The 24541-nt window shown below is 47.9% G+C and overlaps 1 protein-coding gene across 1 annotated transcript in view; it reads left to right on the top strand.

Annotated features, from left to right (window-relative positions):
• Positions 1-3101: 3101 nt before the first annotated feature.
• The window catches only part of UBA2 (ubiquitin like modifier activating enzyme 2), a 120210-nt gene continuing 98770 nt past the window's right edge, over positions 3102-24541 (top strand). Inside the window, exons 1-4 of the mRNA XM_033941971.1 lie at positions 3102-3470; positions 8218-8301; positions 9888-9958; positions 23808-23872. Of these exons, the coding sequence (XP_033797862.1) occupies positions 3333-3470; positions 8218-8301; positions 9888-9958; positions 23808-23872 (358 nt within the window). The 5' untranslated portion in view covers positions 3102-3332. The remainder of the gene's footprint in view (positions 3471-8217; positions 8302-9887; positions 9959-23807; positions 23873-24541) is intronic.

Consider the following 24541-nt stretch of genomic DNA (forward strand, 5'->3'; position numbering starts at 1 on the left):
CTTCCCAACGGTTCTCCCTTCAAGTATCTTTTTCCCTCTTTCTCCACACTACCCCAGGTCCAACCTCTCTCCCTTCATCTCGCTCTCTTTACAGCCCATCATGCCGTTCTCTCTGGCGCCGGTCTGATGTCGCTGCTGGGCCGGGGAATCTGCCTGCCTTGGTGATTCGGGAGTACTGTGTGTGGCTCCTACTCCTGCTTTTTGCCTGCCATGGTCTATCTCCAATGACGTGCAACTTCCTGTTTCTGCCCAGGTGGACTGCGGCGAACGGAGGGCAGGAGGGGGAGCCCCGAACAGCACTGCTGAGTTGCTGCCGAGGCCAGCGGACTTTCCGGCGTGATGTCATTGTCGGACTGGCGCGGAGGGGAGGACACGCTGGGCTCAGAAGGGGAAGATCGGGAACGTTGCCACTGGCCACATAAAAAGGCCAGGCAGGCCGGATTCGCCCCAAGGGCCTTGTGTTTGACACATGTGGCCTAGGGGGGTGGGCTAGTAAACCATAGAAAGGAGTAGCAAGTCCCATAAGCCCCTCTAAGCCACTACATTTATGGTTGAACATGTGAGCCCACCAAAACCCTACTCTACTGCCATATGGTGCCACCTGCAGCCATAAGGGCTTTTGGGGTTGTAGACAGGTGGGTTTAGTGGGTTTTCTGGCAGTTCACCATAACCTATAAAGGAGTTCTGGTGACTAAAGAGTTGCACGGAGACAGAAATCAAGCTAGTCTCCAGTGGAATCAAACCCATCCCTGGTAGCATCAAACCCATCCTCACTGGAATCAAATCCATTCCCGCCTATCCCCACAAGTAATTGAATCCATCCCTGCCCGTCCCTATAAACTTCAGAAGTAGTTATTTCATTTAATTATGCTACTGAATTAAAGACTCTGGTAGAGACCCATTTACAAATAAGCAAAGCCACTTTATTAATTTGGAAATATTAAGTGGGAAGAATACATACTTTGTAAATGGGTCTCTGCCAAAACCTGTAATGTAAATATAAAATATAAATACTCCAGCTGATGAGGACTCCCATGCTATGTCAGCTGAGGACATCTTCTGCCGGTGGCCAGGGGTCCCTTTTGCCAAGCTTGGCAGCAGTAGTGTCCCTGAGTCACAGATGCTAGCACTGCAGTGGCTCAGGGATGCTGCCAGCGATTGCTGCACTTGATGGAGGGGAGTTCTGGCCATCTTTAGAGGTCCTCAGCTGGCGGTGCTTGGGGATCCCCACTAGCCACAGCAAAGGTCAGCAAGTAATTCAGCACTGTAGAAATAAAACCAGAAATGCATTTATTTTTCTTCTGAACACAATACAAAGACATCTGCTATATACATTTCCCAAAGCGGTATTTCAATCAATAAATTCCTTTTTTACCTTTGTTACATTACATTACATTAGAGATTTCTATTCCGCCATTACCTTGCAGTTCAAGGCGGGTTATCTGGAAATTTATTTTTCCATCAAGCTGGCTCCAGTTTCTCTTTTTTTCTGCTTTCCTGTCTTCTACAAATTCTTCTGTTGCTGTCCATTGGTTTCTCCTACCATGGTCCAGCATTTCTCCCTCTCTCTTCTCTTCCTCCCATTGTACAGCATCCGTACTCCCTTCTGCCCTGGATCAATCTCCCTCTTTTTTCCCCTCCCCACTCCTGCATAGCATTTCTTCCTCTCTCCTCCAGCTCTAAGTGCACTATCCAACATCTCTCTTTCTCTCATTCCCTCCATTGCTGCAAAGGGAGCTGGGAAAGACAGAGGGATTCAGGGCACATCTCTCCCATCCCCTCTACTGCCACATCCAATATTTTTCCCTTTCTCATCCCCTTGGACCATGTGCAGCATCTTTTGCCCCTTCCCACCAGTCCCATGCCCATCATTTCTCCTATCACTCCTCTCTAGCATCATGCCACACCTCTCCCTCCATTCCCTCCACCACTATGTCCAACATTCCTCCCACTTGCATCCCTTTCAATCTGTCCCACTGTTCCCTCTCTACCACTATAACATTTCTCCCTCTCATCTTCTCTATGCATCATCTCTATGCATCACTCCTCTCACTCCCTATGCCCCATAATTCTCCTTTCTTCCATTCCTCGTGTGCACCATCTTTCCCTCTCATTGACACACTCACACCCAACAATTCTCCTTATTCCCTCCCCCACCTCAGCATCTTTTACCCTCCCTCCCATCTCTCAAGTTTGTGCCCCCTTCTTCTCTTCCTTCTGTTCCAAATTCAGGCCCCCTCCCTTCTGTGTCTCAGGTTTGAGCCCCTCCCATGTCCCAAAGTGCTTGCTTCTTTAAGTTCATGCCCTCCCCCCTCTCTTCCTTGGTCCAATGCGCGCACTCGCTTCCTCCCTACTTCTTTGCTGTGGCCCAACTACTTTGGTGCCACCCTCCCACAAGACTGTAAGCCATCCACGTTGGTTGCCTCCTTTCTGCCTTCCAGCCACACTTCTTCACAGGGTCACGGGACCTGCATGTGGCTGGCCCGAAACCTTCCCTCTGACATCAGCTCTAATATCGAGTCCCTCGAGCTACTTCCAACCCCGTGGGCTCCCACAGGTTCCATGAGATTCCTATTGTCCCTGTTCCTGTGCAATTCTCTACTGGGCACCCTTTATAGGAAATTCACAGCAGTGCCCCACAGCACTGTTGCCATGTCAGGGTAGCCAGTCCATTATAAGATTGGCCCCTCCCATGTGCAAATATTCTTGTTTTAAGCGTTTGGGACTTGGACAAAATTTTGGTCAAAAATGTGGTATAAAGATAGATATCCTGGCAGTCTGGGCGACCCAATGGCCTGGATGCCCAGATAGACCATTTTCATGGAAAAATATTCTAGACTTATTTTTCGAAAAGAGGGTATTTTCCCCACTGCAGACTTTGGGCGTTTAGCACCACCTCTATATCGGACTTAGACGTATGTTTTGATTATGCCCCCTCCACGTGTTCAAGCTTAGGTTTGTTGTTTTTTTATGGGGGGGGAGGGGGATTTGTAATTAATAAAACGTCCCCAATACAGTACAGCCAAAAGGTTGCCCCAGCTCATTTTAATCAGTTCAGTTCGTGCGCATGCTGATTCGCGTGAACCGTTTTTTGCCTCCCAACGTTCCATCTACGTTTACGCCCGGGGAGGGGGGAGGGTGTCTGTGATTTTCGTCACTTTTGCTCCAGGCCGGGAGGAGGCGCTGCAGCGAAAGCGGCGGGACGTTTCTTTCCCCGAGGCTCGGGGGCAGCCGCGCTCTTGCTCGTGGTTCCGGCGCTCCGCGCGGTGGAGCCCGCCTTCCTGTCGCTCGCGCTCTCCCCGGGAGAAGAAGGGAAGGCGCCGGCGCGAGCCATGGCCTTGTCCGGGTCTCTTCGCGGGGAGCTGGCAGACGCCGTCTCCCGTGGCCGGGTGCTGGTGGTGGGAGCCGGGGGCATCGGCTGCGAGTTGCTCAAGAACCTGGTGCTAACGGGCTTCACCAGCCTGGACGTGGTAAGGAGATCGGCCGCGAGGGAGTCCGGGCCCGGAGAGAGGGTTAGGCCTTGGGGAGGGGGCGGCCGATGTCCCGGCCAGCGGGTCAGTGTGTCTGAGGGTTTGGAGAGAGAGGGGCTGGCTGGGGCGCCAGCGGTGCCTTTGTTTTCCTTGGTGCCTCTCCGGCCTTATCCCGGGATGTTTCCAGCCGCTCGGGGCTGCTGTACGTGAAGGATGAAATCGGTGGAGGAGATCCTGTCTAGAGCCCAGATTGCTCTGCTCAAAGCTCTTCTATTTAAAATAGTTTTACGTTTCCCTTTCCTAGATTGCCTTGGGAAGGGGGCTAGGTACGACCCAGGCAGCCCTGCCAGAGTGCCTGGTAAGGATGGCGTCCAAGGAATGTAAATAGGAAGTGGTAGGGATAGAAAAACGGTTAAAAAAATGTAGGAGCCAGCCAGTTATTTTCAAGAACCAGGGTAGATCGCTTCCTTCCATGTTTAAGTATATGTAAGGAAACAAAAACGTTACCAACCAACCCTCCCCACCCAACCAATAATAGAAGATGATCTTTTCTTTTTTTTCAAGTCTTTATTCATTTTTCAAACGCTCAACAAGTGTAACATAAGATTCAATCGTTTTATACTTTAACATCAATTAATATACCATCAAAGTTTAACTTGCATCAAATATCCCTCCCTTATACCCAACAGTTGTACTTAAGCATAATAAATCATAACATATTCCCTCCCCACCCTGGACCTGTATGAACAAAGGGAGAAAATAATATTCATTCTGTAAGATGATCTTTTCTTGTTATATGGCTAATAAAGAGAGTTTTTGAGTAGGCTAATAAAGAGTAGTTTTTTAGATTGATCTTCAGACTAAAAAAAAAATTGATTTTGTATCCAGCTACCTGTAAATGTAAGAACTACATTCAAACTATTCTGCATTATGTTCCATGTACCATGTATGTATGATCTTTCACAACCATCAAATGTGCCACCAACTACTGAAGGTGTCAATTCCAGCAGGGTAGTGAAAAATGGTTTCAAAATTTTTGATAGGTGGTAGGTACTATACCCCAGAGTGAATTCAAAAGATCTTTAAAACAGGTTCATCATTATGTTGGAGGCAATGTGGATGCCTGGCAGCTGCTATTATATTTGGTGGACGTGTCCTATTGTTCAGTTGTTCTGGAAAGATAGAATTGGAGTAATACAATAGGTTATGAATTTGTACTGCATAACCATATCCAGCCGAAATCTGCTTATTACGTACATGTCAAACCACCTGGCGTTTGGGACTTGGACAAATTTTTGTTCGAAAATGTGGTATAAAGATAAACATACTGGCGGTCTGGATGATCAGTGGCTTGGACGTCCAGATAAACAATTAAAAAAAAAAAAAAAAATATATATATATATATATATATATATATATATATATATATATATATATATATATTCTAGATGTATTTTTCAAAAATGGACATTTTACCACTGCGACTTTGGGCGTCTAACACCATACGTCCGAATTGGACTTGGATATTTCTTTTGATTATGCCCCTCCACGTTCATACAAGTACTGTATATGGATATATACGGTAAAAATGTGCATGCAGGTTAATTCTTAGAAAGTTGTTCTGAATTGTCTGAAGAAGTTAAGATTCTTATCAAAATAAACCAAGTTGTGCAATAACATTCAATATTTTTTAAACTTATGCTAGTATATAACATATAAGTGTATGTATAGAATAGGACATAAATAGATTTTTGGTATGTACATATCTTCTTTTATGACAGCACATTCCTCTCTCAGGATACTTTGTTCATTTCATGATGGCTGTTTACATACAGTATAACTCCTATTTGCCTTGCCCACCCACCATCATGGTTTTTCTGTGTTGTGTCTGTCATTTCTATGCCATTATTCCTGCACATAGAAATCTCCTTTCTCAAATTTAAGGCAGCCTTGAAAATGTACCTGTTTCAACAAATGAATGGTTTTGGAGTACACTAACACTGCCACTTTCTTTGCTGATATTTTCTCATTTCCTTTATTGAAATAGCGTTCCTTTCTACCTGTGAGTTTTTAAATTTATAAACCACTCTGTTATGGTGTCAGGAAGAGTGGTATATTAAAATATATCTGAATTATCTGGGATGTGACTTCAACCCTATTCTAGACCAATCTGATTTTCAGGATAATTGTTGCAGTTATCTAGGGCTTGCCGTGTCTGAAACGTGTAACCGATGTTTCAGCCATCGCTCTGTGGCTTTCTTCAGGGTATGCTGTGGGTTCTGCAGTTTGTCTATACATATATGATATATATAGCTGGCTTTTAAGCTGATTTCAGAAGGAAATCGAGGCGGGAAAGTCCATTGGTCAAAAGTTTTTGAATTTTGGCGGGAAAACAAATTTGAATTTTTTGCAGGAAAGTCCGTGGGACATGACTCTTAAATTCTGGCGGGAATGAAGCTGGAAGTTCATTGGGACATTTCTTACTCAAATTGGGGGGGAGGAAGTTTTGTAGGTCATAAGAACATAAGAATAGCCCTATTCTAAAACTTTGGGAGGGGGAAAATGCTGTTTGTCCTCAGCCCCAGTTCTTTTTGCAGTGAATTCTTTTTTGATGATCAGTTGCAAAGCTTTGTTTAGGATGAGCCCTTTGTTTCCATTGAAGTTATTAGGGTGTCTTGCTATCAGTTGCCAGGATATATGTAATAACTACTTGATAAACAGCAGATACGCAGAACCAGATGGCCTGGTTTTTCTGTGCAGCACTGATATCGGGTAGCTACCTAAAAAGCAGCCACCAATCATGTGTCAGTCACGCAGTGGCGCCATAGAGAGAATTGCGCATCTGGGATAGATAGGCGCCGGAAATATAAGCCAGGGTTTTACAAGCCTACATTTCCTGCACCTATTTGCCATGAATTGTGCCTAATGCAAATTCCAGCATTAGCCACGCCCATAGTGATGTTAAAGCAACATAAAGCGTTTAGTAGGTGTGAATTCGGTTCCTTTTATTTTTACCATTTTTTGCCGTTTTAAATGGCATTTCTTAATTAGGTACCTAAGTTTAGGTGCCAATTTTAAAATATCCCCCTATGCAAATACTGTATATGCAAAGCTCTGATGTATATTTGTTGTTTTATCGTAACAACCTGACTGAGTTGTGCCTCTAGCATTGGGGTAGAAAACATTGGAATAGAAGATCCATGAGAGCTGTTTAAAAGGCATATTGAATTTTGGGGATTTGTAATTCTCCAGCTTGTTTTGTTAACTAAAAGTAAACATCCACCTCATTGTGAGCACTAGATTGAGAAAAGAAGCATTCATAATTTTCTTAAGCTATAAGAATGCATTATGTTATTTAGCTCGATCATTTTGCTCTCAGTAGTACTGCACAGTATGTCTGTGTTTTGGTTATGAACAATTTGGCTTTGGAGTTGTTTTCAGAATTCCAAAATGATTCTTGATCAGATGTATTGCATATGTAACTTTAAGAACAAGGCTAAATTGTATAAGCTGATTACTCAGAAAACCCTGTGTAAATGCCTTTTGGAATTTAATTTGGCCCCAAATTAATAAATTATTAGAAAATCATGTAGGACTCTCATATGACACCATACTATTTGGCACTGCAATGAGAACTCAGAGTCCGATCTCAACAGATAATAATAAGCTACTATTAATATTGACAGGAGTCGCCATGCAACAAATAACTCAAAACTGGAAGGACTATACCAAATTAAATTATACATTCTGGTGGAACTCTGTCTGTCATATATACAAAATGGAAAAAATAATAGCGTTACAACAAGGGAATCTTCATAATTTTATGAAAATATGGAAACCATTGACTAATTATTCTACTGATTAGATTGCTTAGCACATTTGTAATAAATATATAGGAATGGGGAGGGACTTATATAAATTTAGGATTTATTATTTATGATATGATATATTGATTATAACTATAAGTGTTATGAAATAATTCATTATATTATATATGAATTAATTGATGTAAGAATAGAAAATTGATAAATAAATTAACACAATAAGATTATATTAGAATGGGGAAGGGAGGGGAATGTATATTATATTATATATGGATTTAAGTATTGGGAAAAATGGGAGGGATATATTTTATGTGATAAATGAATTATTTCTAGTCACTATTTCTCATGTATTATTTGAAGATTTTATGTACAATTAAAATATTGTAAGAATGAAAAATTTATAAATAAAATATTAAAAAAAAAAAAAAAAGAAAACCCAAGAACTGCTGTGAAACCAGTCTCAATCTCAAACCCTTTTCAGGGCCACATTTTGGATTTGTAGGTACTTGGAGGGCCTCAGAAAAAATAGTTAATGTCTTATTAAATAAATGACAATTTTGCATGAGGTAAAACTCTTTATAGTTTATAAATCTTTCCTTTTGGCTAAGTCTTAATAATAATATTGTAATTTATGGCTAAAGACATATTATCAAGAAACTTTTATTTTACTTTTGTGATTATGATAAACATACCAAGGGCCTCAAAATAGTACCTGGTGGGCCGCGAGTTTGAAACCACTACTTTAAACAGTGGTAGATGTTCTCTGGCAGAACCTGAAACAAATGCCACTATGCCAGGAAAAGCACTGTTGGCCGTTTTAAAAATATTCTCTATTCGCCAATTAGTTTTAGACCAAGTAAAAGGTTTTGTTTCTAAGTATAGTGCTTAACCCTTGAGATGATTGCCATTTTGTTTATTCATAGATTGATCTGGATACTATCGATGTCAGCAACCTCAACAGGCAGTTTTTATTTCAAAAGAAACATGTTGGGAGGTCAAAAGCACAGGTAAGAGTATTTCATGAAGCTTATGTGACCAGATACAGAATTGGGCAAAGCCAGTATCCTGAGATGTTGGTCCATTATGCAGGAAAATAAGGACTGGACATTGAAATGTCAAATAGAAAACAATAATTGGGCTTACAAGACACAGAGTTAAGATTACAGCAGTACAGTGGGACTTATTGCAGATTAGACCAGGGGTGGGCAACTCCGGTCCTCGAGGGCCATAATCCAATCGGATTTTCAGGATTTCCCTGATGAATATTCATTGAAAGCAGTGCATGTAAACAGATCTCATGCGTATTACATTACATTAGTGATTTCTATTCTGCCAATACCTTGCGGTTCAAGGCGGATTACAAAAGAAGTTATCTGGCCATTTCCAGAAGAATTGAAGAGTAGAGCGAGTTGCTTCAGAGAATTGGGATGAGTCTTGCGGTGTTAGTTTGTCTTCAAGGATTTCTTTGATAGGGTGGTTTTTATTTCTTTTCTAAACGATATTCATTGAAGAAATCCTGAAAACCCGATTGGATTCCGACCCTCGAGGACCAGAGTTGCCCATGTCTGGATTAGACCAATTTAATGATAGGAAGACAGATTGGCAAATCGGAGAGTGTTTTATTTTTGCTTCTTATAGTTAAAATTCAGTCACAGCCGTGCTTGTATCTAGAAAATGACATGGGGACAAATTTGTCCCTGTGGGATCTGTCTCCATCCCTGTTCTGACCCTGTCCCTGCAAGCTCTGTACTCATCTGCACAAACATTGAGCACTTTAAAATCATAAGTGTTGGGTTCTTCAATTTATACCATTCATATTCTAATTAGAAATCCATTGGGTTCATCCCATTCTCACGTGTAACTCGTGCCAGCCAATTGCAGTCCTCCAGGATTTTCTTCCATGAACATAGAACAGAAGTGTTTGCTTTTTCCTCAGTACTCTACACAGAGCGGGTTATAGCTTCTTTCAGTCTTACAATTCCATTTTTCATCTTCCTTCTTTCACTAATATAACTGAAAAAAATGTTGTCTCCCTTTTTTACATTTCTAGCCATTTATCCATTACACAGTTTAGGTTCTCTTCTAAACCCATGTATGAAAGACAATCCAATTTCCTTCCCAGATGATGTAAAAATATAGGCAACTGAATCTTTGAGGTTGTACCAAAACCAGATTGAAATGGAAGACTATTTGTGACTTATAAACAGTTGTACAGAATATTGTCTCTTTTTATACTTTAATAAAAAGATTTAAATGTAAGATTAGTGTTCGAGGCTTGGGCAAATGAGGCAGAGTCCACAGGGATGGCGTGAGGACAAAATGCGGGAATGGGGACAAGGACAGATTTTGTCCCCATGTCATTCTCTGCTGTGGGCCAGATTGAACCCAAGTCTAAATGTAACAGTGCACAACACTGCCTCTGAGCCACGAGGCTCACCCTCATCTTGTTTGCTTTTGATACTGTGTTCCAAAATAATTTTTAAATACGACTGTCGCATTAATAGTTTGGAATTTTAATATCTTAGCTTTAAGTACATGTCAGATTTTGCTTAAAGAATGGAAATATTAGCTAATTGCTATTGTTTTTCTCCAGGTTGCCAAAGAAAGCGTGTTACAGTTCTGCCCTAGAGCTAATATTACAGCCCACCATGACAGCATAATGAAGTATGTTTTGACCTTTGATTAAAAAAAATAACAATTAAGTCTTTATAAAATACATTGTAAGGTACTAAAGCTTTTCACATTTATTTCTGGCAGTGTTACTTACATTTTGAGGTGGTTTTATTTTAATTACCAGTGTGAAATGTTTACAGCTATTTTAACAGGGGGTTCCATTTCTTGACTTCTTCCAGACATAACATTTTCTCTGTTCGTACATTGGCTAAATGTAGAGACCTAGTTACTAAAGTGTAATAAGGTTTTACACTTACCCACATTAAATGCAAAAATTAACCCGCATTTAAGTGCAAGGCCTGAGTGCTGTCTGTCAGGGGAGTTCCCAGTCTGTTCTCATACATCCTAAATAGAGAATGACACGGGGAAAAAATCTGTCCCCGTCACTGCACCGTCCCCGGCCTACCATCCTCTGCATCGCCCCGTCACCGCCGTTCCCTTCACCGCCCCGTCACCGTCACCGCCATCCCTTTCACCGCCCCATCACCGCCACTGCCATCCCATTCACCGCCCCGTCACCGTCCCCGTCTAGCACCCATCTTCTTCCCTCCGCTCCCCCATAGTCTGGCATCTGTCTTCTTCCCTTCCAGCGTCTTCTCCCCACTCTGCCTTCCACATTTCCTTTCAGGGTTTGTTCCTCTCTACCCTCTTTCAATGTCTGTTATCCCAGGACAAGCAGGCAGCATATTCTCACATGTGGGTGACGTCATCCACGGAGCCCCGACGCAGACAGCTTTTCAAGCAAACTTGATTGAAGCTTTCAAGTTTGCTAGTGCTGCACCACACATGTGTGTGCCTTCCTGATCCACTAGAGGGCGCATACCCTCCTCATGGTCCTCAGTTCTTAGTTTTTCGCGGAGCCAGAAAGCCCTGTCTCTCTTCTCTCCGTTCTTTAAGTGCCTTTCTAGCACCGCGGCTTCTTTATTTTGTTAGGGAGTCGCTGTGCGCTGTTACTTGATCGTGTGTTTCTTTGTTTTCAAAAAAAAAAAAAAAAAAGGACTTTTTATTGTGTTTCTATCCGGCCGGCCCTTCTTGGGCCTCAGCCATGCGGCTAGGCCTCATTTGGCTGCAGCTGTATTTTCTTCTTCCCTGGCCTCTCTCTGGGCTCACCTCGTGTGAGCAGGATGGCCGGGACTCTTGTTCCTTCGTGGGAATCGGACTGAGTAGCTTCGATCCTTGGTAAGTCTTCTTGCTTTCTTTTTGTCTTCTAGCTGCATTACCTCGGTAATGCCATCGGCTGAGTCTCAGGCATTCCAGGCATCGAGTGCAGTCGTGCCCGCCTCTACGAGACCTTCAAAGCGTGCCTCCTCCCATGGGAATACTCATATCGAGGTTGCCCTTATGGAGCGCACTGCTGCACCTTTCTTACCTGTTCATGGGTACGGTGCTGACTTCGGAACCTCGATGTGCCTCGACGTCGGCTGGAGCTTCGTGCCTCGGCGTCGACTGAGGCTTCGTACATCAGTGTCGACTGAGGCTTCGTGCCTCGACGTCGATCGAGGCTTCGTGCCTCGACGTCGATCGAGGCTTCGTGCCTCGACGTCGACAGGCTTCGTACCTCGACGTCGACTGAGGCTTCGTGCCTCGACGTCGATGAGGGTTTCCTGCCTCGACTTCGACTGAGGCTTCGTGCCTCGGTGTCGACTGAGGCTTCGTACATCAGTGTCGACTGAGGCTTCGTGCCTCGACGTCGATCGAGGCTTCGTGCCTCGACGTCGACAGGCTTCGTACCTCGACGTCGACTGAGGCTTCGGGCCTCGACGTTGACTGTGGCTTCGTGCCGCGAGGTCGTCTGAGGCTGCGTGCCTCGACGTCGTCTGAGGCTGCGTGCCTCGACGTCGTCTGAGGCTGCGTGCCTCGACGTCGGCTGAGGCTTCGTGCCTCGACGTCGACTGCGGCTTCGTGCCTCGACGTCGACTGAGGCTTCGTACGTCGACTGAGGCTTCGTGCCTCGACGTCGACTGGGGCTTCGTGCCTCGGCGTCGACTGGGGCTTCGTGTCTCGGTGTCGACCGGGCTTCGTGCCTCGGCGTCAACTGAGGCTTAATGCCTCGACGTCGACTGAGGCTTAGTGCCTCGACGTCGACTGAGGCTTCGTGCCTCGACGTCGACTGGGGCTTCGTGCCTCGAGGTCGACTGGGGCTTCGTGCCTCGGCGTCAACCGGGCTTCGTGCCTCGGCGTCAACTGAGGCTTCGTGCCTTGACCTTGACTGGGGCTTCGTGCCCCGACGTCGACTGAGGCTTCGTGCCTCGACGTCGACTGAGGCATCGAGGGCAGTCGTGCCCGCCTCTACGAGACCTTCTGAGCGTGCCTCCTTCCATGGGAATACTCAGATCGAGGTTGCCCTTATGGAGCACACTGCTGCTCCTTTCTTACCAGTTCATTGGTACGGTGCTGCCTTCTGACCCTCGATGTGCCTCGACATCGCCTGGAGCTTCGTTCCTCGACGTCGACTGGAGCTTCGTGCCTCAAACTCGACGGAGGCTTCGTGCCTCGACGTCGATGGAGGCTTCATGCCTCGACGTAGCATGAGGTTGCGGGCCTCCACGTCGACCGGGCTTCGTGCCTCGCAGTCGACTGGGGCTTGGTGCCGCGCCGTCGCGTGGGGCTTGGTGCCTCGCCGCCGCCTGGGGCTTCGTGCCTTGAAGGCGTCTATGGCTTTGTGCAGGATTTTCTGCCTCGATGTTGACTGGGGCTTGAGGTCTCGAAGTCGACGGAGGCTGGCTGCGACCGTGTGCTCCGCGCCCCTTGACGCTTGTGCTTCGACGTCGCCTGAGGCTTGTGCCTCTTCGCCGCCTGAGGCCTTGCGCCTCGATGTAGAAGGCGGCTGGGTGCCTCGACATCGTCTAAGGCTTTGTGCTTGGATTTTCTGCCTCAATGTCGACTGGGGCTTGAGGTCTCGACGTCGACGGAGGCTGGGTGTCTCGGCGGATGCTTTGTGCCTTCGACGTCGGCTGCGGCCGTGTGCTCCGCGTCCCTTGACGCTTGTGCTTCGACGTCGCCTGAGGCTTGTGCCTCGACGTCGACTGAGGCTCGGGGCCTCATCGTCGGCTGGAGCCCTGTGCCTCGTCGTTGCTGAGGCTTTGTACCGTCGACGGGGGCTTTGTGACTTGACGTCGCTTGGGGCTTTGTGCCCTGTGGTTGACTATGGCCTTGTGTTTCGAAGTCGACTGTGGCTTGATGCAGCAACGTCGCTGGGGGCTTTCTCCCACGGCAGCGGCTGGGTTTTGGGCCTCGGTGTCGACTGCGGGTTTGCACCTGGGCGTCTCCGGCTCCGGTTCGAGAGGGTTCAGACTCTCTCCCTGCTCCGGTTCTATTGCTCCCGCCATGCGGTCTCTCGCTTGGCGCCGAGTGTGGCTGAGGTTCCGAGCCTCCAGGCTCGTCTCGCCGTTTTTACTTGCGTGAGTTCAGCGCTTATTGAGGCCTCTCTTGCGGTGGCCACTAACCGCCTCTCAGATCGCGACCTATCGGGACGCCTTCAGCTTAATCCCGTCTGCCCCGGGGGTTTGGACTCCTCCGGAGGGGGCCTCCGGATACCTTCCTTGTGTTACCTCGGCCTCCTTCGCAGCAGCCGCAATAGCTGCTGCAGCGCCGGGGTTGGGGTTAGCCGCCGGCTTCGGCGACTCCTGGTCGTCTTTTTGTCTATTCTCGCATAGCCTCTGGGCGGCTCTCCTTCTGGGGATTCCTCCCCTCCCTTCGGGAGGGGTGTCTCCGTGTCTACGCACCGGGAGTATAGCCTCCCTTCTGTCGGTCGGGCATTTCCTTCCTCCCATCTGGGTCTGGCCCTTCGAGGCCTGCACTAGTTCTAGTACGGGAGTGGGTCTGACTCAGCCCGCCCCAGTCTCGGGTATCCGTCGGGGCGGACCTGGATCTTTGTCTCGGCCTCACAGGAGGCCCTTGTTTGTTTATGCCGGAGGGTAGGCCCTCTGTCATCGGTCCGCCTCCGGTCTTTTCTGCCTCTGCCTCGGCAGGCTGCCGGTCGGCGCTTGTGTCGGCTGGTGTCTCAGCGGTCTTCGGCCTCGGCCGAGCTGATGCTGATCCTTTTGGGATCAGGGGTCTCCACGGTGAATGTCCCGAGGTTCGCCTGGTTTCATCTTCGTGTTCCCCGCTGGACACGAGCATCTTAGTGATGGCAGGATCGGGATCCCGCTTCCCAGCACATTGAGGTGCCTCCCTCCTTGACACACTTGTTTCGTTGGTGGGCCACCTCTTCGTATTCCCGCATCAAAAGGTTCTGCCGATGGACTCCTCGGCATGGGCGACGGCCTTCGGACTCAGGGTCCTTGGCCGGGTGCGGACTGTCGCAGCCACATCAATCTGCTGGAGCTCCAGGCCATTTGCAATTGTCGGGGTATTGGTTGCAAGATAGTGGGGTCCTGGTGCGTCCCGACATCTCGGTGGCGATGTATTCGGTGACCTAGCCAGGGTGTAGAGGTTCCCTGTCACCTTGCAGGGAAGCCCTTTGTCAATGGCAGTGGGCGTTACATCACTGCTTCTTTCTTGGGGCGGTGTATTTCCGAGGCGTGCAGCATTGTCTGCTGGACGCGTTGAGTCGCCCTTTTAAGCCGCATGAATGGTGGCTCCATTCTCAGACTCTGCGGCAGGGGGTTGTTCGATGGGGAACCCAACTGGTAGTGCTGTTCGCTTGACCCCTCACTCACTGGGCGATTTTGCTCGAGGATGTTCTACCGAGTTCGCATCGAGGTGGATGCTTCCTTCTCGATGGAATGGGCGGGTTCTATGCGTTCCCTCCCTTTACTCTAAATCTCGGGTCTTTGATGCACCTCCTGTCGGTCTGCGCCACCAGGATCTTGATGGCTCCTCTGTGGCCTTCGCAGCCATGGTTCTCCCTGTTCCTCCAGCGTGTCAGGGAGACTCAGCTTCTACCGATGTTCCCGTCTCTGCTGTCTCAGTGGTACGGTTTCTGTTGCATTCCAATCTGCAGTCTCTACACTTATCAGCTTGGTTCCTCGCAACATGCCTCCCTCCTTCTATTTCTCTCAGTCGGTGGGGGTGTTCTCGAGCCCTCTCGAAGGATCTCCACTCGGCAAGGCTTTTCCCAGATATGGGCCTGAATTGCTGAGTGGTGGGCTGAGCACCGCATGGATTCTTTCTCTGTCATCCTTGCCTTTGGTGCTGGATTATTTGTTGCCCTTGTCTCGGTCTGGTCTCTCATCTACATCTATTCGAGACCTCTGTGCATTTGCTGACTTTCATCGGCCGATGAATGGGACTCCGTCCTTTCGACGGTTTCCCGCTTTATGAGGTATCTCTTCATTGTACATCCTCCGCTCAAAGCCCCTCCGGTGGTTGGGATCTTTGTGTGTTCCTGGCTCAATTGGTGGTATCTCCATTTGATGGAGCTCTTTTGAATTCCTTCACCTGGCAGGTGGTATTCCTGGTTGCTCTCACGTCTGCTCGCAGAATAGGCGAGCTGTTAGCTCTGATTGCGGACCCGTCTTTTCCTGTATTTCTTCATGACACGGTGGTCATGCGATCTTTCCATTGTTCTTTCGGTCTTTTTTCCGAAGCCCCACTCGTCTCCTGGCGAGGTGGCGCTTCGCACTCTTGAATGTAAGAGGGCGTTGGTTTTTTGTCTTCAACGCACATCAGTCTCCTTGGACGGTTCCTCATTCTTTTTGTCCTTCGTCCTAATTGATCGGGACGCCCAGTTTCCAAGCGCCCCTTGTCCAACTGGTTGGCTGCTTGTTTTTCCTTTTCATATGCTCGGGCTGGGTCTCGCACTGTATGGTCGAGTCACAGGACATAGAGTCCGAGCGATGGCGGCCTCTGTAGCTTTCCTCAGGTCGACGCCTGTCGAGGAGTTTGGCAAGGCTGCCACTTGGTCTTCGGTTCAGACTTTCACCTACTACTGCCTGGATACTCTGTCCAGGAGCGACGGCCGGTTTGGCCAGTCGGTTTTGTATAATCTGTTTTCTTGGATTGCCAACTTCCCTCCATCCCTTTTTGGTTAGCTTGGAGGTCACCCACATGTGAGAATATGCTGCCTGCTTGTCCTGGGATAAAGCACAGTTACTTACCGTAACAGGTTTTATCCAGGGACAGCAGGCAGATATTCTCACAACCCACCCGCCTCCCCGGGGTTGGCTTCTTTGCTAGCTATCTGAACTGAGGACCGTGAGGAGGGTATGCGCCCTCTAGTGGATCAGGAAGGCACACACATGCGTGGTGCAGCACTAGCAAACTTGAAAGCTTCAATCAAGTTTGCTTGAAAAGCTGTCCGCGTCGGGGCTCCGTGGATGACGTCACCCACATGTGAGAATATCTGCCTGCTGTCCCTGGATAACACCTGTTACGGTAAGTAACTGTGCTTTCCATTCCTTTCCACCACCACCCTTCCCTCCCTCCTTTACCATCTGTTCCTTTCTACCACCCTTCTTTCATATCTTCTATCAGTCCCCCCACCATCACTAGCAGTCTCTCTTCTCCCTTACCATGAGCAAATAGAACTTCTGAAAATTGTATTGCTGAGGCATTATTTCTAGTACACCTTTTTTCCAGATGGATAATGACATCAATTTTATAATTCTTACTGTCTGCTCTGATTTCATTCACAATTTGGTTTGTGTTTTGTACCTGAGGATTCCATGAGGCATTTAACCTTTTCCTGTCTCTTCTGTGATTTCAAGTTTATTCCTTCAATAATGGAGTCTCAAGGCAGTAGCAGTTTTCTATTTTGGGCTCTTTTGACATTGTTTAAGGGATTTCTTGTACATTTGGTGCTGGTCTTCTTTGATGAGGTCACTTCAGAATCTATTTCCAAGGAAGAGAAACTTTGTCCCTTTCACCCCCTCCTTCCTTGTGTGAGCCGGAACACGCAGTCCCCGCAAGCAAGTAATTTTATATCATTTTCATTCTATTCATTCATAGAAATTAAAGTCTAGATAATGCCAGTCACATAACAAAACATGATTTTACAAAAATAATTCCCTGCACAGTCAAGCCTGCAAGGATTACTAGATGTCTTTCAGCAGCTCCCCTCCCTCCCTCCCCCTTACCTTTGTGGCCAAGTCAAAATGATCTACCAACAATAAAATTTTAAAAACACAAAGCACACTGTACGCAGAGAAAATGTTAATTATCATTTATATTCTGCGGGTTTTCAAAGAGGTCAAGGCAGATGACTTTATGCAATGTCACCTCAGTAACAACTATACAAAAATAGACAAATATTCCCCCTCCCTTTTTACTAAACTGCGATAGCGGTTTTTAGCGCAGGGAGCTGCGCTGAATGCCCCACGCTGCTCTTGATGCTCATAGGCTCCCTGCACTAAAAACCGCTATTGAGTTTTAGTAAAAGGGGGCCATAGTGCAAAATATAGACAGCAGATATAAATTCTCAAAACGGACACATTTTGATCACTAAGTTGAAAATAAAATCATTTTTTCTACCTTTTTGTCTGGTGATTTCATGAGTCTCTGGTCCTTCTTCTGATTCTTCTTCTTCTGCCCCCACCCTCTTTCTTTCTCTCTCCCCCTGGCTCCCCTCTTTATTTCTGCCTTTCTTTCTCTCTCTCTCCCCCTGGCCCTCCTCTTTCTTTCTGACTTTCTTTCTCTCCCCCTTGACCCCCTCTTTATTCCTGCCTTTCTTTCTCTCTCCCTCTGGCCCCCCTCTTTATTTCTGTCTTTCTTTCTTTCTTCCCCTGGCCTTCCTCTTTATTTATCTCTCCCCCTGGCCCTCCTCTTTCTTTCTGCCTTTCTTTCTCTCCCTCTTGACCCCCTCTTTATTTCTGCCTTTCTTTCTCCCTCCCCCTGACCCCTTTTTATTTCTGCCTTTCTTTCTCTCTCCCCCTGGCCCCCCCTCTTTATTTTTTCCTTTCTTTCTCTCTCCCCCTAGCCCCCACAAAGCCATCGTGCCAATTTCTCCACTTCCACGATTCTTTCCCTACCCTCACCACCAAGCCAGCAGCCGATTTCTCCCTGCTCCTTCCCCGATGTCCTGAACTTCATCGGGCAGCAGCAGCATTCACAATTCACTGTTGTTGCCCGCTTCAGGCCTTCCTCTCTGTCGGGTTCTGTCTTCATGAAAACAGGAAGTAGGAAGATCCCGGCAGAGAACAAGGCCTGAAGCCGGCAACAGCAGCGAATTGTAAACGCTGCTGCTGCCCGAAGAAGGTAATGGAGCACCGAGGCAGACCGCTTCTCCCCCCCCCCCGTGAACCTTTCCTACCTCTCCCAACGAGAGGTTTTCTCCTCCCTCTGCTGCGTCACTGATGACGCTACTGGAGGGAGGTTTGCTGCTTTCGCTGGGAGGGTCGGAAAGGTTCACTTGGGGGGGAGAGATAGGAGGGTCAGCGGGGGTTCGGCTGGGAGGGGGGAGAAGCGGTCTGCCTCGTGCTCCAAGGCCTGGCGCCATTACCTTTTTCGCCCTTCCCGCCCCCCCCCCTTGGTACGCTACTGCTCTCCAGCTCTCCTTAGTTTGCCGGTTTTCTTTTTCGGCGACCGGCACGCTTTCAAAGAGCAGCGCATGCGCGGCTGCTCAAAGTTCAATCTTCTGCTCAGCTGCAACTTCCTGTTTCCGGTTGGGTCAGAGCAGAAGATTGAATACTGAGCAGCCACGCGTGCGCGGCTCTTTTGAAAGCGTTCCGGTCGCTGAAAAAGAAAGCCGGCAAACTAAGGTGAGGTGGAGAGAGGAAGCTGGTTAAACGATCGAGCCAGTGGGCGGGTGGGGGCTGCGGGGACCGCCCGATCCTTTATGCCTCACTGCGGTGACAAGACCATTCACCGCTCCACGGGGCGGTGATGGCCTTGTCCCCGTCCCCGCAGAGGCTGCTAATTTTCATTCCCTGTTTTTGGCGGGTTACCCGCGGCTAAATGCAGTAGCCGCGGGTAAACCGCCACCGTGCCATTCTCTAATCCTAAAATAAAATTTCTTACAGCGCAGTAAGTATATTTACAGTTAACCTGGATGTACCTACGGTGCTGCCTATTTTGGAGGCAGTAAGTGCAGTTGTGCTTATTGTACAAGTGGCAATTCGGGTAAAGTACATTACATTACATTACATTACTGATTTCTATTCCGCTTGTACCTTGCGGTTCAAAGCGGATTACACAGGAAGATAACTGGACATTTCTAGGAGGGTACATGACATTGGAGAATACAGGTTGAGGGTATAGACTTAATAACAGAATGAATGTATAAACATAATAACATTGGAAGGTAAATCTGATTACATTACATAGCAGATTGTCTGTTTCCATATGTTGGTAGGTAATCGGTTTCGGAAGATGATTTAGGTTCCATTTTTTTTTTTTTTTTTTTTTATTGGTCGATTGAGGGTATGGTGTCAGGGAGTGCGTAGAACCTTGTCGGTGTAAGTGGAGGAGGAGAGGGAGATTAGGAAGATTGTAATGGTATTGAACAGTAGTGTTTTGATTTCTAGGGGGAGAGGAGAGGGAGGTTAGGTAGTTTGTATATACTTTTTGAATAGCAGCGTTTTGATTTCTTTACGGAATGCTTTGAAGTCGGATGTTGAGGTTAATAGCCTGGTAATGGAGGGTTCGAGTTTTGCTGCATGCGTTGCTATGAGGTTATCGTAAAGCTTTTTACGATGAGTGCCATTGAGTGGTGGGTACTGTGTACTAACTGAAATAGAAGTTGCTTACCTGTAACGGTAGTTCTCCTTGGACAGATGGATCTTACAGCCACACAAGAAGGTGACGTCCCCGTGACGGAGCCGACCCGGCAGTCAAAAAGCTGCAAAGCTAAAGAGCTTTGCGCATGTGCCAGCCCTCCCGCCCTATAGTATCCCACCTGGCCCCTATATAAGCACGCCCCTAACCGGCAAAACACAGTTAGGTACAAAGCTGGCGGCAACAAAAGGGGAGGCTGGGCGGGATTGTGTGGCTGTAAGATCCATCTGTCCAAGGAGAACTACCGTTACAGGTAAGCAACTTCTATTTCTCCCTGGACAGGGATCTTACAGCCACACAAGAAGGTGCCTCCCAAGCTGAAGGTAACAGAAGAACAATACGCTATTATAATAATAATAAAGATCTGTTACCTGAGACGGAGTGGAGGAGGGAAGGTGACGCCTCATAAGCCTCTTGCAGGACCGTAGAACCCAGTGATGCATCTGCGCCGGATTCCACGTCAAGGCAGAAGTGCTTGGCAAGGTATGAGTCCTGGACCAGGTAGCCGCTCGACAGATCTCTCGGAGAGGCGCGAGGCGGAGGTTAGCCCAGATGGTAGCCATAGCTCGGAGGTCATGAGCCTGACAGGCGGAGGGATCTCCTGAAGAGCAGGCCCGGGGCGGAGGCGTAACAGTACGCAATGAGCTGGGTAATCCAAGAGGATAATGTCAACTTCGAAACCGGTCTAGGAGAGGAAGTCGGACGGATGGAGAGGAACAACTGAGACGGGCGCTGAGGAGTCGCAGTCCTGTCCAAAAGATGCGGAGAGCTGTGGTACAGTCCAGGCGAAGAGTGAGGGGGTGGATGAAAAGTGGATTGGTTCAAATGGAAGGCCGAGACCACCTTGGGTAGGAATTTAGGCTGAGTCCGTAACAGCACCTTGTCATGAAGAAAATGGGTATAGGGACTATAGGATACCAAGGCATGGAGTTCTCCAAGTCGGCGAGCCGAGGTAAAAGCTACCAGGAATAGAGTCTTCCAGGCAAGGAATTTGAGTGGTACAACAGAGAGAGGTTCAAATGGGGGAGCCATGAGAGCCTGCAGCATGAGGTTGAGATCCCAGACCGGCACCGGGGTCGGAGGGGGGGGATGTAGCCGAAGAAGTCCCTGGAAGAAGCGCTTGACCACAGGATGGCGTGCCAGGGAGACCGCGTCCACGGGGTCGTGGTACTCAGAGATGGCCACCAGATGAAGGCGAATGGAGATGTAGGATAATCCGCAGACCTACAGAGAGGTGAGGTAGCGGAGGACCAGAGCCAAGGATGAGGTGCTGGGGTGAACACGACGGGTGGAGCACCAGCGCTGGAAACGGGTCCACCTGGCGGAGTAGGAGCGTTGAGTTGCAGGAGCTCTGGAGGCAAGACGGATGTGTAGAACCTCCGGAGGGAAGGTAGAGTCCCCAGTCAGCGTGGGAGTAGGAGCCAGGCTGTCAATTGAGAGACGGAAGATTGGGGTGAAGCCAATTGACCGTCGTGTTGAGAGAGAAGATCCGTTAACTGCGGGAGAATCCAAGGAGCCTGAGACGCCCGGTTGAGGAGGACGGGGGGCCAGGCTTGCCGCGGCCTATACGTGTGATGAGGATCAGGGAGGCATGGTCTGCGATGGCCCTTTTGAAGGACTTTCCCAATCAGAGGAATCGGAGGAAACGCATAAAGGAGATGCTGAGACCAGTGGAGGAGGAACGCATCGTCTGCCAGACAGGTTGGTTCTCCATACCAGGAGCAAAATCCGGGACATTTGGCGTTTGTCTGGGATGCAAAGAGGTCGACGTGAGGAGTGCCCCAGTTTGCGAAAAATTGTCGCGTAACTGTGCTCTGAAGCGACCATTCGTGAGGGCTGAGTTGCCTGCTGAGTCTGTGTGCGAGCTGGTTGTCCGTGCCCGGAAGGCAGGCCGCCTGCAGGGTGGAGTGGAGCTGGAGAGCGAGGTTCCAAATGGAGACTGCTTCGCGGGATAGGCGAGAGAAGCCCATCCCCCCTGTTTGTTCACATAGAACATGGCAACCTGGTTGTCGGTGCGGATTCGGATTATCTGACTGTGCAAGTGGTGTTGGAACACCTGCAGAGCAAGATGGATGGCATGCAGTTCCAGGAAGTTGACGCTGCAGCGGGCTAAGGCGGGTGACCAGGTGCCCTGCGTGGACCAAGAGAGGAGATGAGTGCCCCAGCCATTCTTGGAGGCATCTGTTGTGACAGTAGGCTGAGGAGGATGAAACGGAAGGCCGTGAAAGAGGGGATCCACGTGAAACCACCATTGCAAGTCCTGAAGCACCTGGGGCGTTAATTGTAGTTACGTGGAAAGAGGCTGAAGGAACTGGTTCCAATGGGTTTTGAGAAACCATTGGATAGGTCTCATCTTCAGGCGAGCAAACTGCAGCACTGGCAATGTGGCCGCCATGTGTCCTAGCCAGGTGAGAACGTCCCTGGCTGTGACCCCGAGCCCTGGGTACCAGGGGGACATCAGCTGTTGGATGACTTGTGCTCGCAGTGACGGGAGGAAAACCATAGCCTGCTGAGTCTGAAGAGTCGCCCCGATGAATTGAAGGGATTGAGATGGGAGGAGATGAGACTTTGGAAAAAGGAGAAGAAAACCCAACCGTATAAGGAGGATGATGGTTCGGCTCAAAGCCTGGCGTGCGAGGCAGGGCGCCATAGCTGAAATGAGCCTTGTGTGCGCAGGTGCGCCACCATGGGGATGACGCATTTGGAAAAGACCCTTGGTGCTGACGAGGCCAAAAGGGAGAACTGTGTATTGGTAGTGAAGGTACTGGAACACAAACCGGAGATACTGTCTGTGTGAGGGATGAATTGGAGATAGGCATCCTGAAGGTCTATGGCCATGAGCCCAGCGTCGACTTGGAGCAGCGGAGCAATGGCGGAGATCGAGAGGCGGAGATTTGGATTACCGCAAGGTAGAGCGGACCATCAGGGATTGTTGAGGGAGTTGAGTTATGTGTAAGCTTGAAATCTTTTGGTGGCCCTCATAACTTTCTTATATTTACACTGTAGCCATTTTACATGAAAAAAGTTGGAGACCACTGGCCTAGAGCGTAAACAGACCTCATGGCTACAATTAACACAAGCAAAGTAGATTGGAAATAGGTATCAAATGTAGCAACTGGGATGAATACTAAAAGATGTAGCATGAATTTTTGATAATAAAGGTCCCTTTTTAATAATCGTATTTATATTAATGCAGCATTAATTACTTTTAAGTTACAGGGTGGTATACGAGGGTTGATTCTGAAAATTGATTTAGGCAGCTTAGAGCTCTTGCCTTTCAGCCCTATCAATAGGGAATCACCAGGAGAATTTTTTAAGACAGTTGTGATTCTTCCCCCTAACTTACGTACTCCAGAAGTTTCCAGCTTCAAGCTGCCTCTGGAGCGGCAGATCTATTTTTTTACATGCATTATACAACTCTCATTGAGTATGAATCACATAGTGCCCAAATGCTCATGACAATCTGGGGGAAAGCCTGTTTGAAGAGAATGGGGGGATAGACTTGATGGGAGAGGCTGACTAGTGGGAAAGTGTGTGTTGGGGTAAAAGAGTATGAAGGAGTCAGGGAGAGGGGGGAGCTCAGATGAAAGTGTGTGTCTAAGAGGTGGCTTAGGGACGTAGGCTGCCAGGGAAGAAATACCATTTTAATTAAGACTTGCTCTGAGTGTACCTGCATCGATAGAGGGTACCTCCCCATTGCTCTTTGTCCAGCAAGGGTCTTAGTGCTTATGCTGACCTTTAGTTTCCCATTTGAAAATTAGTAGGCAGCTGAGACTGTCCATTTTAAAGAGTTTGAATTGTGCTTTATTGCTCTTGAGCAATTTGGGAATAAGAGACTTTGGGATCTCCATTTCATTTTTCTTTCTAATTTGTAAATGTTTCTCAAAGGTTAGAAAATTAACAAAATACAACACAAGATATGGTTTATTCTGTGCTTTGTGCTGTGCTTTATCTTAACAGGCTCTTTAATTGCTTTATTTTCCAAAAGAGGAAATGTTCACACCACCAAGATCTTGCTCACCAGCTTGTTATACACACTCTAGTCTACCACTACTACCATGACCACCTTGCCATTAGAATTTGCTTAGACAGCATTAACTCTGGTATTATTGCAAAGCATCATAATATTATGTACTCGATGTGGGACACTGATAACTTCCCTTCATATATCGCTTTATCTCTGCAGTCCTGACTACAATGTGGAATACTTCCGACAGTTTACATTGGTTATGAATGCCTTGGATAATAGAGGTAAGATTTCTGTTCAGCATGAAAATCGTAGCACGTTTCAATTCTTAACCACACAATTATTAAAATTCCCTAAGGTAAATCTAGATCAGTATTTTATCCCAGGACAAGCAGGCAGCATATTCTTAACGCATGGGTGACGTCACCGACGGAGCCCCGGTACGGACACTTTTAACTAGAAAGTTCTAGTTGGCCGCACCGCGCATGCGCAAGTGCCTTCCCGCCCGACGGAGGAGTGCGTGGTCCCCAGTTTCTTCGTTTCCGCAGAGCGAAGAAGACGCATGTGTTTTCAACGGCCGTTGAAAAACTAATTTTTGCCTTCCCGCTCGCGTATTTTTTCATTTTCTTCTATTTTTTTCCTTCGGATTACCTTTATTTTACTTTAAAAAAAAACTCGTCGAGTTTTCCTTATTTTTTCAGGCCGGCCCCGGCGGGGCCTGTTGCCACCATACAGGCCTCCAGCTTCGATTTTGCGGAGGCCGTCTTTCCCTTCATGCCCCCTCAACCGGGCTTTAAGAAGTGCCAGCGGTGTGCACGCCCGATCTCTCTCACTGACCCGCACAATTGGTGCCTGCAGTGCTTGGGTCCGGAGCATCGGGCTGACACCTGCACCCGCTGTGCTACTCTTAAAAAGCGCACATTGAAAAATAGGCAGATCCAGCAAAATATTCT

Source organism: Geotrypetes seraphini, chromosome 4 (assembly GCF_902459505.1).
Source record: "Geotrypetes seraphini chromosome 4, aGeoSer1.1, whole genome shotgun sequence".
Classification (NCBI taxonomy): Eukaryota; Metazoa; Chordata; class Amphibia; order Gymnophiona; family Dermophiidae; genus Geotrypetes; species Geotrypetes seraphini.